General features: G+C 38.2%; 5 protein-coding genes and 1 long non-coding RNA gene across 6 annotated transcripts; 3 read left to right on the top strand and 3 right to left on the bottom strand.

Moving 5' to 3' along the window:
* The first annotated feature begins 448 nt into the window (after nucleotides 1-448).
* On the top strand, nucleotides 449-1,822 carry LOC119550899 (alpha-2-antiplasmin-like). Its single transcript, XM_037859889.1, has 3 exons — nucleotides 449-525; nucleotides 590-1,582; nucleotides 1,648-1,822. Exons 1-3 carry the CDS (start codon nucleotides 519-521, stop codon nucleotides 1,761-1,763), a joined length of 1,116 nt encoding a protein of 371 aa, XP_037715817.1. The 5' UTR covers nucleotides 449-518; the 3' UTR covers nucleotides 1,764-1,822.
* A 133-nt stretch (nucleotides 1,823-1,955) lies between these two features.
* On the top strand, nucleotides 1,956-3,511 carry LOC119550840 (plasminogen activator inhibitor 2 type A-like). Its single transcript, XM_037859806.1, has 3 exons — nucleotides 1,956-2,001; nucleotides 2,055-3,068; nucleotides 3,136-3,511. The coding sequence occupies exons 1-3, from the start codon at nucleotides 1,995-1,997 to the stop codon at nucleotides 3,246-3,248; spliced, it is 1,134 nt and encodes a 377-aa protein (XP_037715734.1). The 5' UTR covers nucleotides 1,956-1,994; the 3' UTR covers nucleotides 3,249-3,511.
* Nucleotides 3,512-8,124: 4,613 nt separating this feature from the next.
* Nucleotides 8,125-8,696, bottom strand: LOC119551130. The gene has a single exon (XM_037860314.1). It carries the CDS (start codon nucleotides 8,678-8,680, stop codon nucleotides 8,228-8,230), a length of 453 nt encoding a protein of 150 aa, XP_037716242.1. The 5' UTR covers nucleotides 8,681-8,696; the 3' UTR covers nucleotides 8,125-8,227.
* Nucleotides 8,697-9,071: 375 nt separating this feature from the next.
* Nucleotides 9,072-10,581, bottom strand: LOC119551829. The gene is made up of 2 exons (XM_037861398.1): nucleotides 10,133-10,581; nucleotides 9,072-10,071 (listed from the first exon to the last, which is right to left on the bottom strand). The coding sequence occupies exons 1-2, from the start codon at nucleotides 10,465-10,467 to the stop codon at nucleotides 9,738-9,740; spliced, it is 669 nt and encodes a 222-aa protein (XP_037717326.1). The 5' UTR covers nucleotides 10,468-10,581; the 3' UTR covers nucleotides 9,072-9,737.
* Nucleotides 10,582-12,178: 1,597 nt separating this feature from the next.
* Nucleotides 12,179-12,386, top strand: LOC119550624. Its single transcript, XR_005219488.1, has 2 exons — nucleotides 12,179-12,209; nucleotides 12,265-12,386. It is a non-coding gene; the product is annotated as an uncharacterized LOC119550624 (long non-coding RNA).
* A 321-nt stretch (nucleotides 12,387-12,707) lies between these two features.
* LOC119550623 lies at nucleotides 12,708-13,453 on the bottom strand. Its single transcript, XM_037859453.1, has 2 exons — nucleotides 13,268-13,453; nucleotides 12,708-13,208 (listed from the first exon to the last, which is right to left on the bottom strand). The coding sequence occupies exons 1-2, from the start codon at nucleotides 13,307-13,309 to the stop codon at nucleotides 12,852-12,854; spliced, it is 399 nt and encodes a 132-aa protein (XP_037715381.1). The 5' UTR covers nucleotides 13,310-13,453; the 3' UTR covers nucleotides 12,708-12,851.
* Between the last annotated feature and the right edge of the window lie 1,154 nt (nucleotides 13,454-14,607).

Genomic DNA, 14,607 nt, shown 5'->3' with positions numbered 1-14,607 from the left:
ATTTTTCCGTTCTGAAAAACTTGGAGGAGGGTCACCAAATGGAACTGCTGGAGAACTATGACAAAAGATTGTAGTGGCCAAAGTTTGCAGCAACGTTAATTAATTTTGCGTTCGCCGGAGCCTGAATTTCGGGTACTGAGGGTACAGAGTTCAAGTCGTTTGCCCAGCCAAAATCCATTTATATGGCGTTAATGAAGTGCACTAAGATGAAGGTTTCGCCAAATGGCAAGATGATTAAGTACCGCAGGGCAAGTGGTCTTTGTAAAAGAATATATTATTTCTTTTTTAAAGATGCAGAAAAATGTTGAAAGTAAACTGAAGTAACTATATTAACATCTAATGTTAAAACAGCTAATATAATCAAGACAAGGTTTTATTCAAAAGCAATTAGCCAAGCATATTATAATATCAAGAATAAGGTGTGTAACTAATTTTAGTAACCACTGCCACGCTAGACCCAATACCTATAGCTAGTCTGCAACAAAAGGTGTTAAAAGGAAAAACGTTAGAATCTGAAAATGAAATGTAATAAATCGTAAGACCAGTATTTCATTTATTGATTTATTATATTGATTTATTTTTATTTCAGACCCCCCTTGGTTGAAGCTCCTAATGCAGCTTCTATTGCTGGGTGCCGCCATCTCAAGCCCCAGCTTATCGCCCCAACTACTCCACAAATTGATTACGGGTCGAGATCCCTTACCACCTGGTGTTCTTATCTACCATCCCGAAGTTCTAAATGCCCTCGAAACTCTTTCGGTTCTAACGGCTGGTGCAACCCAAAAGGAGTTCAATGGGTTGTACGTTAGACCCCTTCCGAAAATAAGTCCGAAATTGTGGGTGAACCATACGAATACGCTGCTTCTAGCAGATGGCACTGGAGTACTCTATTCCGGAATGCAAGCCATTGCTAAACTGGCCCAGCTAAAGTTCATTGACTTTACCTATCCGAGACGCAGTCTCTTTAAGTTCAATGAGTTCTTGAAGGATACGCACCAGAGCTCTTATTTTTCGTCCATTCTGCAGCGACGTAAGTTAAATGGGGAGACCCAACTGATATCCGTCAGCACAGCCACAATAAGCGCCCAATGGATACAAAGTTTTGATCCCAGAAACTCGGGATTACGGGTTTTCCATAGCCAAGTCGATGAACATGGCGGAAGTCGAACGGTGGTCCTAGATTCGATGGTTATGACAGGAAATTTTCTATACGATGACTTTGAAGGACTGCAACTGCTACATCTGCCGTTCAAAAAAAACCTTACTTTCCTAATTCTTCTGAGTCCTCAAATCAGCGATAAGAAATCCTATAAGTTACCCAATCAGTATAACCCACTAGAACTGCTGAAGAAGGGAAATCTTGAGATCGTGGATGTGCAGATCCCAAAGCTTGAGTTCGAATATCGTACCGAACTAGTACCTACAGCCCTCAATGGAATGGGAATTCGACGGGTTCATGAAAAAGATGCTGATTTCAGCAGGCTAACTATTAACAAAATAAAGCTTTCCAGCATGGTGCATGCCACATCCATGCGACTCGACGAGTTCGGAATTAATGAAGAACCATTTGAAGTCCGCACTTGTAAGTTGAGCCTGATTTTTGAATATTTATGCTAACTTAATTTCCCTTCTTTTTATTTTTTTCAGTGGCCTTTCCGAAAGTGTTAAGATCGAATCAGTTGTTCATTGCCGATCGTCCATTCTACTTCTCCATTGTTAGTGAAAATCAGGTCCTCTTCACTGGCGAGTTTTTAGGTCCCTAAGCATGTCTAATAAAAGTCCTGGCCTTTACCTCTTTTCTATACATTAATAAACTGCTAAACAACGAGTTTGACTTAGGAATCATCTTAAAAACCTTAATAGTAAATATAATATGGAAATTAGTTTTGCTTTCCATTAGATCAAAAGAGAAACTGAAACGAATTGTATTTACTAAGCAGTTTTCTTACCCCACTATTGAGATGAAACTTCCTTACAAAACCTAAAGCCTCAACATGAAGTGTAACTGAATTGAACAATATTTTAAGAAGTGAAATCTAAATCCTTTGTTTCAGATAAAGTATTATACTTCTCCGTTTTGTATTTAGCAGTGGGGCAAAACGAACTGCTCGATGAAGGTAAAATACATGGATATATAGTGAATAGGCATCAAGGACCTCGAGGAAGCCTCATATGTCATCCGCCCTTGATCTTTGCCCTCCAAACCCTCTACCAATTGTCAGATGGAGAAACTAGGGAGAGCTTAAAGGGTCGTTGGCAGTGGCCACCGGAAGAGGGAATTTCCGGAGAGTGGCCCAAGGTTCAGGGTTTCAGAACTCTATTAGTTACACCAATAGATATAACCGATTCCGCCCGAGAGGCGGTTAGGAATGTGAGTGACTTGGAGATCATGGATTTTGTGGATCCAGGAAAACATCTGTTTGAGATCAACCAAAGAGTGGATATGTTTACAAGCGCAATGACAGCCAGATTGGTAAGGAAACGTAATCTTAGTAAAAAGACACAGATGATTTCGATAAGTGCCGGAGTGATAGAAGGTCGTTGGGAAACCCCGTTTCCCAGGAAAAATACCAGACATCGTCCCTTTAACGAACACTTTTTGCCAAATCAAGAGGGAAGGTTTGTGCTGGTACCCACCATGCACCAGATTGGAGTTAGGTACCCCTATGCCAAGTTGGCTGAAACGGAAATGCTACTTCTACCAATGGCTGGCAATAAAGACGTCAAGTTCATGATTCTATTGAGCTCTGTTTTAAAAAGTTCCATTGACCTTAAGCCAATGAAGTGCATAATGCCCACTTACGAGAATCTCACAGAGTTAATCAAGTTGGCCAAGAAGCAACTGGTGGAGGTGCAACTACCAAAACTGAGATTCACCTACTCAGTGGAGCTTGTTCCTCACATTTTGAGTGATATGGGTTTTAAAAGTTTGTATAGTGAGACCGCAAACTTCGGGAGACTTTCGAACACCAAAAAACTACGACTTTCCAGCATGTTGCACACGGCAGCCATCGATATCGATGAGGGGGGCATTAATGAGGTGAAGCAAAGCTACGTGGAAGAAAAAGGTGGGTTAGTTAATGAATTTGTGGAACCGCTCTGTACTTTTCATTTATCCGTTTACCTATTTTTTAGCACCTAGATCCCGGCGGGATAATGGAATAAAATTTTTTGCAAATCGACCCTTCTTTTTTGCCATTCTTGATCACAAGCAGGTCTATTTAACTGGCGAATACCTAGGTCCATAATTTATCACTTAAATCCAAAGTGTTCTTGAAACCAAAAATACAAATAGATAAAAGTTTTATAATCTGAAGTAACATTTCATATTTAGATTATTAATAATAGTAAAAACATATTTAGTAATTAATGCAAAAATAGGTATTTGCAAAATATAGATTCATGGATGGTAGATTTTTCTTTTGCTAGGAAGATAAAATATTGCTTTTTAAAATTAGTGAAGAATATCTTAGATGTTTTTAACACCAAACATGTTAAAAAATATTTAATTGCAATAATCGGAAGTAATAAAACATAAAAACTTTCATTTACAAATAAGAAATATTTAATGGTGTTCGAAAATTATAAAGAAAATTCTATTTGAAATTCCTTAAAGCTACATTTTCTTGGGGGCTTTAAAATAAATTGTTCTTAATAAAAAAAGCACTTTTGTATTTTCTCAAGCTAAATGAGTCCTGAAAACATTGACAGTCTTGAATTCCTTAAACAAAATATGAAGTACATTAAGATACATTTTAAAATTGGCTTAGTACAAGCTTGTTGATTCTAAAATTAAGCCATTAATTGGCCTTTCTCGAATGAAACATCATCTTACAGATATTTAATCTGTGCTTCGTTGCCCTGATGGATCTTAATTTCCGGCTCCTGCTGCCCCATCCGCCGACTGTCTTTCGGGGTCGGAATGACCCACATTAGGAATGTGTAATTAACAGCATCGCTGGCCGGCAAATTCCCCCGTCTCTTATGCTAATGACCAAAGTGAATTGTTGCTGGTGTGGCTGATGTTGCTGTTGGCCCTGTTTTTGTTTGTTGTTGCCTACTATGACTTGTGTGAATTCCTGACAGCGATAAAAATGTTTCGCTCTGGCCGCCCACTGCCCCGCCCACTTTTCCCTGGATGGCATGTTTAGTCAGCGGCTTATGCGACGTATGCGTAATGTTAAAGCGATGGCCAGGGAAACGGGGGGGGACTTGGCATGAATATATGTCCCAAAGTCAAGGGATCTCTTGTCTGCATGAATTGATTGACACGGGAAGCGGCATCGGGAGCAACGGGAGCATCAGGGGCAACAAAATGTGACTGCCAAACAACTTTATTTGTGAGAAGTGGCATTCATGAAATATTCATGCAGGCAAAAAACCCGGCTCTCCGTTGCTGTCAGTCCGGAGGAGTTGCTGCCACTGCCGCTCAGAAGAATATATCCAGGCCCTGAAACCGACATCGAGGGGCTTCAGGATTTATTGGGCTGCCAGGTGAAGTGGATGAAAATTGAAGAGTGCAGTGCAGCCAGCAATTGTTGCAGTTCGATGACAGCGATCGGAATTCCAGGGCGCAACTTAATCCATATTTGAGTGGGATGCCAGAATTAATTCAATATTATTGGAATTTCCAACCATTTTCCACAATGTTTTAAAGATTATTTTACATTGATATTATAATAGCAAAATACAATGTTTTATGCAATAAATTATGCTACTAAAAATAAAAAGCCATAGCAATAACAATAAAGCCGATTTCTCAATGTCATGTTAAGGTTTGGATGGTTATTTGTCTCAAAAAAAAACGTTTAAAAGTTTACAGTCAGATAAAACCTAACGTATTATTAAGAAACTAATTTGTTTTAAATAATCAATTTAACTCAATGACAAAAGCTTACATGACATGCAGAAATACCCCCTTAGTCAGTATTTTATTATTAATTATCCGATGAATGCAGAACATTTATATAGATAGAAGGCTTTCAATGTATGATAGTAATATCCACTTGCTTTGTTAATTTTGAAAAATTGTTATACTTAATTATAATCAAAAAAATTCTTTGACTTAACATAGTTTACCTTAAAGTCTCCCTAATATTAATCTTTTTTCCATAAGTCCTTATCGAAAGCTATAATCTGTTCTGACAATTTTTTTAAACATTTTCCCTCGGTCCTCTGCAATTTTTCCCAGCTTCAAACCCAATTCAATCTCATCTGGCCTCTTTACTGCACGACTTGCTCCTGGATTCGGACAAATCGTTTATTTGGTTAGCTTAAGATTGACCCACATTTGACACAGCTCAAGTTTCCCCAGCCACTCGAGCACACAGCGCATACGTACCCCCATGTTTGTCCAAGTTGATGGTCCCAGTCCCAGTCCCAGCTACCAGATATCGGCTCCCAGCTCACCTCACGACCTTGTTGGTTAGCATTGAGAAAAAGCAGCAGCCGAATCCAGGGGAAATCACACCCAGAGAAAAAGAAATTACCATAAATCTGGTTTGATTTTTAAAAATTGTAAGGGGTTCCTGAATCAATTTCTTTTCATATTATGAAATATGATAAAACTTGATAGCTTTCTTAATATTAAATATGTATATTATAATTATAATCCTATCCCATCTTATAAATGAAACTACAGGGGGCTTATTACGGTGATATAGCAGCAGAAAAACTTAAGCTCACCTAAGATATATACCTATATGATATTTATTTACTTTTTTTATTATATTGTAATAAAATCATAAAATAATATGTCATTGTGATAACCTGATTTTTCTTATATTGCTTAAACCTGTAAAGGTATAGAAAAGCCTTTTAAGACCTACTTACTACACCTACTTCCGGCACTAATTTTTCCAACTCTCTAAATACTATTTTAAAAATTTGTGCAACTGGCAGTCGCCATAACTAAGACTTTTGTGGTTTATGGTTCCAGTTGTTCAACTCCGATAGTGTTTTTCCGTGTGCAGAGGCAGATGCAGGGGCAAACTTTAGAAGCGTCCAAGCCGATGGCATTGGGAAAACAGCATCGATGTCGCCCGGCACCACACAAACTATAAATTGGCTTAAGCCCCGGACCAGCTCAGTCGACCAGTTTGGAGTGTGTTCCCATTCTCGATCCCCCCCTCCAAAAGTGGGCTCCATATCCGGGGGAACCCAAAGAAGGTGGCTACAACGTTTGACACTTTTGAACTTTGATGTACGGCACTCAATCTCTGACATTCAATGCAGGCTGGAAAGTTTCTTTGTGGCTTGTCATGTCTTCCATTTGATTTGCAATGATTTTTGCTAATTTTCCATGGCATTCGCTTTGACAAGTTTTCAGCTTTTGGCTGGCCAAGATTCCCACGATTCGCCATCATCATCGTCATCGGCATTGGAAAACTTTAGCCAAACCTGTTCATCTTTTACCTTCTTTTTGTGTCTTCATGGATTGCATTTGGGTACTTTTTTTTTAGAGTGCCAGGCCAAGCCCCATTATTATTATTGTGATTAGGATGAAATTAGTTTTTTGTCACGCCAACTTTATCGCTGAATCAGCCGCGAAAAGTGAAAACTTTAACGACCAGTGAAAATCTTTGGCATTACCTTGCACTTTGGGGATTTTGGTGAGCGGCAAAAGAGTTCTTTGTAAAAAATAAAAGCGAAAATAAATGGTTCAATTTCCATTAAATACGCTTTGATTTAAGCATTAATCAAAACTCAACTGGAACGGAAAGTCAAAACGAAAATTCGCATTCATCATCGTCATCATTAGGGGCTCAAAGTTGAGTTTCCTCCGCAATCGTCCGCCAATTAAAAATTCATTCGCGGAATTTCCATTTTCATTTCACTCCCTGCCACCACTAACCTTTTTCTGTTTGATATACGTTTTAAATTAATATTAATTGCGATTCCGATTCCGTTTGCTTTTCCAGGCCATTGTGGTGGGTTTAACCCTCTGCTGGCGGTGTTCCTCCATTTTGCTTTATCCTTCCAACAAAACTGGCAGCGAAATGGCCCCAAACCCACAAGTTAGGGTTAAGAACATTATTAAGATGGAATCCACTGCTTTTCATTCAATTAAATGCAGCAGAAACAGCCTGAAAACGTAAGTCCCCAATGGTTTCTCCTTGCGGAAGCCTAGGAAATCACTGAAAGAAATTAATAACTTATTTAAATAAAAAGTATTTTACATTTTAAAAAGTTTATTTTATTTTCTGTTTTAAAATTACCATATCAATTTTATGATCCTTCCAAAGGAATTTAAAATCCACATACTTTACTGTTGTTTTTTGTGAAATAATAAACTAGTAAAACTCTTAGAACACTTATCAATATACCAAAACCTTTAAATTTGGTTTACTTTTTTTTAATAAATATAACATTTAAAACTCCAAAGAAATAAATATTTTTCTGAGTGAACATAATGCGGTTCATGCCGTGTTGTTATTGGAGGCCAACATCCTGGGAAACCAACAAGAAGTAGAACAACATCCACTCCCCTCTTGAATAATGAAAATTGAATTATATGCTTAATAAAGCCTTCTCCAGAAAGTTGCTCTACATCTCAACGGAAAGTGGGGCTAAATGAGACGAGATTTGCTCGATTTGCATTTCAGCCGCCTTCTAATTTGGCCAACATAACATTTCTGATTCATGGCTGTGTGTATACGAAGTTATGGCTGTGTATTTTGCTTAAAGCAGCAATTAGCATTTCGTAGCCTGAAGGCCAAAGGAGTGGATCCCGTACAGAGTACAAAGTACCAAATAATTATAACTGTGAGCCAATTTATTTATTGATTCATAAATAAATAAATCTAATAATGTTAATTACCAATCAAGCTGAGACAGATGCTGGTATGAAACTCCTGCGTTAAGTTATTTTATAAATTACAAGGCAATTGTAACTTGCCCGTTAGAATTATTTATTTGAATTGAATGCCATAAAATCGAATAATAGAGGAAATGCCTGTGGCGTCTCAATTAAAGCTTGCCGCTGTTTCGCATTTATTCATCACACAGCCTGGGGCTAATCAGCACTTCTGCTAATTCACTAATTTCTATTTACACCCTCTAATTGAGGGACATACATTCGTATTTGTTTATTTTTGAGTAATAATAATAATTCAATTTTAGCCATTTACTTTATTTGTCTGGGTATCAACGAAAAATACATCGGCTTAGTTTCTTGTATTTAGAGAATATACTGGTCCAAGTCATAAAAATCCTTAAAAACATATGGTTATATATATATAGTTATAGATTTAGTCTTCTTTTCCCCTGCTTCATGGCTGTTGCTTTCTTCGCTGTGGCTCTCGTCAGACTTGGATTTATCTGCCTCTTGGCTATGGCTTTCCTCAGACTTGGACTTATCATCTTTTCCCCACCAATCTGTCACATATTCCCCTGCGTAGTCCTGATTCTCAGCTGATGCGGAGTCTATTATCTTATCAGCGCAATGCACCAACCGCTTGCATCCTCCATTATTACGCAAGATCGAGGCTTCGATACATCCGCATCCTCGTTGGCAGTGATGAAGGCAGGTGGACACCACGTTTTTGCAACCCCTGTCGCAATAGTCGCGACAATCTAGGTACACGATTCCAGTGCATTTCCTGTAGGCGTGCTCATGGTCGAAACTTGGGGTTCCCAGATGAATCTGGCAGAAGAGAGCCAACAAAATAATTAGCTTCATGCCGGATGCAATATGCTACATCAATGAGAACGTAAGTTTGAGACTTAACCATATTACTAAATCGGATAATGAAGTGAGTAGAACTAACTAATTCCATTTTGTGCAGGGGTGTAACGTACTGTTTTTGAATACCCAGCATTCTGAAACATTTTCTTCAAAGGTAGGTAAACAGAAATGTTAACATATTTTAAAAACCCATATAACCCGTTTTTGAAAACATCAATTTCCATTTTTTCGACACTTATTCAAATTTAATAATTCATTTTAAATATATAAAAATTATTGTTTATTCACTTGATAGTAACTAGTCAACAACTGGATAAGACGAAATGTTAACATATTTCAAAAGCCCATATAACCCGTTTTTAAAAACATAGTTTTCCATTTTTTCGACACTTATACAAATTTAATAATACATTTGAAATATAAATATAAAAATGATTCTTTATTCACTTGATAGTAATAGTAGTAACTAGTCAACATTTTGACAGTATCCTCTTTGGATATTTTTCAAGTCATTGCACTAGTTCCTGGAGTTGTACCCTTCTTATACAATTGTTAAAGCATTTTAACATAGTTCTCTTCGACAATGGAGTAAATCCAAATGAAATAATACATAGTAAATTCAAAAAAGAAATTATTGTTAATTTACTTGATAGAAACTAGTTACCATTTCGACAGTATCCCTTATGGATATTTTTCGAGTCAGTACACCAGTTCCAGATTTTAAGTATCTTAACTGACTTAGGTCCCTTGGAACGTTTTTCAAAATCTCAGCTCTAAGGCACTTCAATAGTTGATACAGTTGACTGCCAGCTATGGTTTGCTATGCACTTTCACCATAAATTAAATTAACTTCTCATTTCTGGGCAGGATTAAGACACTGTTCCCAGCAGAACAGTCTTCAAAATCGGCTTGCAGCTTTTGTGAGGCACTTCAACTGATTATACAGTAGTCTGCCCTTTCTTAAAGGTCCTGATGCACTGCAGCGGATTCAGCGCTGCCTGCAACTCCTTATAACTTGGTCAGCTTCATCTTACGGATCAGATCAGATGGCTTAATCCCTTGGCGGTGGGCCACGGGGCCTGAGCACAGTCTCCAGAAGATTCGGACCAGGTTGATTCTTGGGCCTGGGCGTGGGTGTCAGGGAGCGAGTGTGTGGAGCCAGATCCTCCTTCTTGTGGACAGCTGAGGTGGCAGCACGCCTGGCCCGAATCTTCTCCTCCATTTTGCTGGGCACCATGAAGCAGTTGGACTCCTTGTAGACGGGCTTCCGACGATCGTTCCAGGGGAAAGTCCACTGGATGGGCGTGAAATCACGACGCCAGGGCTTCCTGGGCTTGAACCAGCAATCACAGGTCCAGTCCTCCTCGCCAGGGGCATCATCATCGCTGTAGAGTCGGGGATAAGTTAGGAACCCTTGGAGGTAATGATATGAAAAGTAAAACTTACCCTCTTACATAGACGCGAACGTAACGCGAGTTCTTCCGGAACATTTGCAGGGCCTCATTGAAGGTCATCTCCAGAGCTGGCACATCGTTGATCTGGGTGATCTCGTCGCCCACCCGCATTCCACCCCTCTTGGCCAACCCAGTGGGCGAAACATTGACGATGGTCAGCGGCTCGAACTGATCGATTCCGCCGGACACCTCCATGCCCCACATGGCGTCATAGAAGCTCATGATCCTGCGATCCGTCTCCAGAGTGTACGTCATCTGCAGCTCGTATTCAACATTGTCGAACGCATCCGAGTCGTACTTGGGCACCCTAATCTTTGAGTCGAACATTGTGGCGATCTCAACAGTGAGTGTGACCCTTGGAAACTGAAGCTGGCTAGATGAAACCGAAACCAAGTCCGTAGAAACGGACGGGAGGTACTTTATCGTCTGGGGTTGGTCGGACTGATCGGTGGCTTTTATAGCCGATAATTTGGCAGCTAGAACGGATGCGTTTGCAGGGACAATGTCAAGGGGTTTGACTAATGGGTTTGCCAAGTACAGTGATTAGTACTTAAAATAAAAATTAAATACAAGTAGAATGTTAAAAGATAGAATATAAAATATTTGATATTTCCAAAAAGAGAATGTATTACAGGTATACAAAAAAAACGTAGTACATCCAGAGATTTCATATTTCATTTTATATAAAGAGATATGTATATGATATATGATATGAGATATGATATATATGAGATATATATTGATTTTGTTTAATGTTTAAGGACAATAAGACTAACATCCTATCTAATATTTTTACTTCCTGATATAGCTCTATAATAAACCCTCTATTAGCTTATAGGTTTAGGTATAAGATAGCATAAGATAATAATAATAATAATTTTCTAACAGTGCACCTATTTTTGTAATTGTTTAATGTATAATTTCCACCAACAAACTCGTTTTGGACCTTTTTTTCCACTTACTTACTTTTAAAGCATGTTTAAATATTCCAAGGATAATCTCCAAGTATTTTGATTTATATTTATTTTCATTATAGGTCAAAACTGGTTCCCTGCTTATTACGAATTCAATCATTTTTTCATGTATCTTCTTACAACATGCATTTTTCTTTGTTGTAAACACGTTCTTATAAGTGTTACCCACTGTGTATTGAGGGAAAATCAATGCAATTGATTTGCATTTAATTGTTGTCTATTTTTAGTGGCAGTGATTTTGGCTGACGGAAACAAAGCAACTGCCCGACCACGAGGAAGATCCCATGGCCGCTTTTGGCCTTTGAAAGCGGAGCCGACTCGAGAGCCCAGGGAGCAGCCAACCAGGTCCAAGTCCAGTTCCTCCACACACCGCTGGGCAAGTGCTAACCACTTGCTCCAAGCGATTTGATTTCACTGACCTCAATTATGGCTGCAACCGAGATGCCACGAGGTTGGGAAGGCAGGGAGACCGGCAGACCTGAGGCTTCTGCCACTGGACTATTGAATTATTCATTTTCGCAAAAAAGAAACCTACAAAAAAATGGTAGAGAAACCCGCCAGCAAAAGTCCATAAAATGGTATTGTCGGGGGAACAGTGGCCAAATGGCAAATGGCAAACGGCAGCGACATCTTGCCTAATTACAGCAGATCTTCGGGCATGGATGTGCGGTCTTTGGGAGTAAGTATATTTGCCTAGTCCTAGTCCAAAATCCTCTCTCTCTCCATAAGCACTTACCGGCTTTGCCGGGGCTTATGCAATGGCATTCTGCCTGGGATTTGCATCACTGAGCGTGGCCAGCTTTTGTTGTCATGGAATTCCATAGCCACAATGGAAAGGATTTCGACCATGGAGCTCGGGTAATTACTTAGCAGGTGCTGCTGGCAAATGGTGGATTACCTGGCAATCGGAGCTTTTGTTTTTGCCAGTATCTTCAAGATTGTCACGTTTTCAGAGCTAGACTATTCAGCAATATAATAGGCTTTATCGCAAATTAAACAGTCACGATTCTTTGTCCGTTTTGCTATATAAATAAGTTACAATGTGTCGCACTTCTGGATACAAAAAAATAAAAATGAAGCTGTTTATACGGTTGCGTAAGTTTTGAATAAGTTGTAAATTCATTAAATTATAATCCAATATTAATTTCAGTTATAATAGCTCTGATACTGGTTCTGTCCGAGGATAATAAAATAAATCGCATTTTATATATTAAGAAACGTGTCACCACCTAATATGTATTTTGGTAAATAAACGTTTTATTTTTTTTAATGGTTTTTATTTTTTTTTATCTGCAAAGTGCTTAATATTTAAATAACAAATTTTACCTATGTTGATTGGCTTTTTTTTAAATAACTTTGCGCTTGGTTTGTTCAGATGCATTAAAGCCTCTTTTTCCGGCAGCTTCTGACTTTACTTTGCGGACCAAATGGATATCTTGTTAAACATATAGCCCTCCGGATAATTCCTTTATTTTCCAAAACTATAGTTCGGTATAAGTATTTAAATTTATCCAAGCTTGACAAATTTCTTATTCGCGACTTGGACAACTATGCCATCTAAAGATACGTAGCATCTATAGATACAAAATAACATTTCTTTTATAATTTAGTTTATATTCTAATACTTTCTTTTCAAAGGAGCATACTAATTACTAAATCAAATCATTGTTTTCTCACATTTTAGACCTTCTAGTGCTTTCAGTTCTGGCGCATAATGTTATATTCCTCTTCCTTTCTTTAGATGATAAAATCATTTTCGTCCAAGCAACCCAATCCCGTAATTTGCTCTGTATATGGTTTGACCCTTTGAGCTATTCGGCTTATAAGATTGTGCAGACATTTCGGTTCGTCAAAGGCCAGCTTCTTAAAGAATTCATAGGTGACCTTCAGGTACCAGGTAATCTTTCGTCCCTTTCTGTTTGGCTGTTCCAAGACCACGTATCCGGAACATTTTTTCAGTTCGTAGAAGCTTGGGACAACTTTGTTGGCCAAACTAGTAATTGTTTCGATGCCCACCTGAGTGCACTTGCCCAACTTGCTCCAGTTTTCGCCGATGGTTGCCTGGGCCTCAGTCTCCTGGGGGCTTAGGAATATCTATAAAGAAAATAGTAAACATGAATATATTTTTTATAATAGCGTCTAAAGATACTCACAGCCAACAGGCTCACCATAAATATGGTCTTGAGCCTGCTCATTCTTTCGTTTTCAGCAGCGATAATGAGCAAAAAAACTTGAAATATTATTGCGACGAGCTGTCCTATTTATAGGATTATTAGTTAATTGCAATTTCATCCTATCAAGCAGCCCCGAAATTTTGGTCACACTTAATATTCATAGGAATTTAGCAATTTAGAGTAGTTGAGACGTTTTAAACCAAATCAAAAGCAACACATTAGTATTTGCCTTACCTATACCACAATCGGTTCACAATCGGTGAACATCTGAAGTATATCTCTCTGTTCGACTTTTGAGAAAAATTAGTAGACTTTACCTAGGGGTGGTATTTCAAATACAAATCTTTAATACCATTAGGTCTAAAAGAATTTCCCTCTTCAAAAGAATACCATTTCCTTAGGCTCAGTACAGCAAATATCTTACCTTGATAACTTTCCAAAGTAAAACCAATTTGATGATTTACAGATTTTCTTTAAAGCCGTTTTATTTTATATTTCTTTAATAGTGATACGCCCTGGCATATATCAATTTGTTTTGGATTATACATACACATAGCATAGGTTTTAATTTCATTTCCCTTATTTTGCTCCGCATTGGTTCTGCCCTCTGTTCTTTAATCTGTCATTTGAAACGGTTGCCAGGCAATCATCTCTTACATACATTGATATATAGCCGATGTACATATTTAAATAGATTTTGAAATGTATTGTACCATATACGCATATATAAGTTGAGTTTCTTGCTCGTTAACTCGCTTAGCTAGTATATAGCTCTAAATTGTTTTTGGTGTGTGCAATTCTTTGTTGTTTAATTCAAACTGGGCCAAAAAAGGTTATTACATAAGTATCATATAATATGCTCGTATAATGATTATTGTAATTACAATTCTCTAATATGTTACAATTCGAAATTAATTCAATAGTTTAACAAATGTTTACATTTTGCTACAATCAACTCAAAACCCAAAACGCCGACTCAGTTGCGAAACGATCCTTAAAAGAATACGTATTATCCGATCCAGCAACGATCGCTTAACGTTTCGTGTCCATTTCCAGACACCAACGAAAGCAATCCCTTCAACAACTTGGGGAGCTTCGGGGCTTGTGATCCTCGCACAAGTGAAGCTCCAATTGATCCATTAACCTGACCTAAGCTCGTGCTCCAACCGAAGGCAAAATGCAAATAAAATTTGTAATTCTTTTCGCAAGCAAAGCATAATTTCGGTTTCATTTTTAGTTGGGAAATGTACAGGTGGCCATTGCGTACTAATTTAAGAGTCCTTATCAAAACTACAATTGGTTGTTCCGTAACTTGATGC

The sequence above is a fragment of the Drosophila subpulchrella genome, chromosome 2R (genome assembly GCF_014743375.2).
Source record: "Drosophila subpulchrella strain 33 F10 #4 breed RU33 chromosome 2R, RU_Dsub_v1.1 Primary Assembly, whole genome shotgun sequence".
Taxonomy (NCBI): Eukaryota; Metazoa; Arthropoda; class Insecta; order Diptera; family Drosophilidae; genus Drosophila; species Drosophila subpulchrella.
This window is presented reverse-complemented; position numbering and strand designations above follow the sequence as displayed.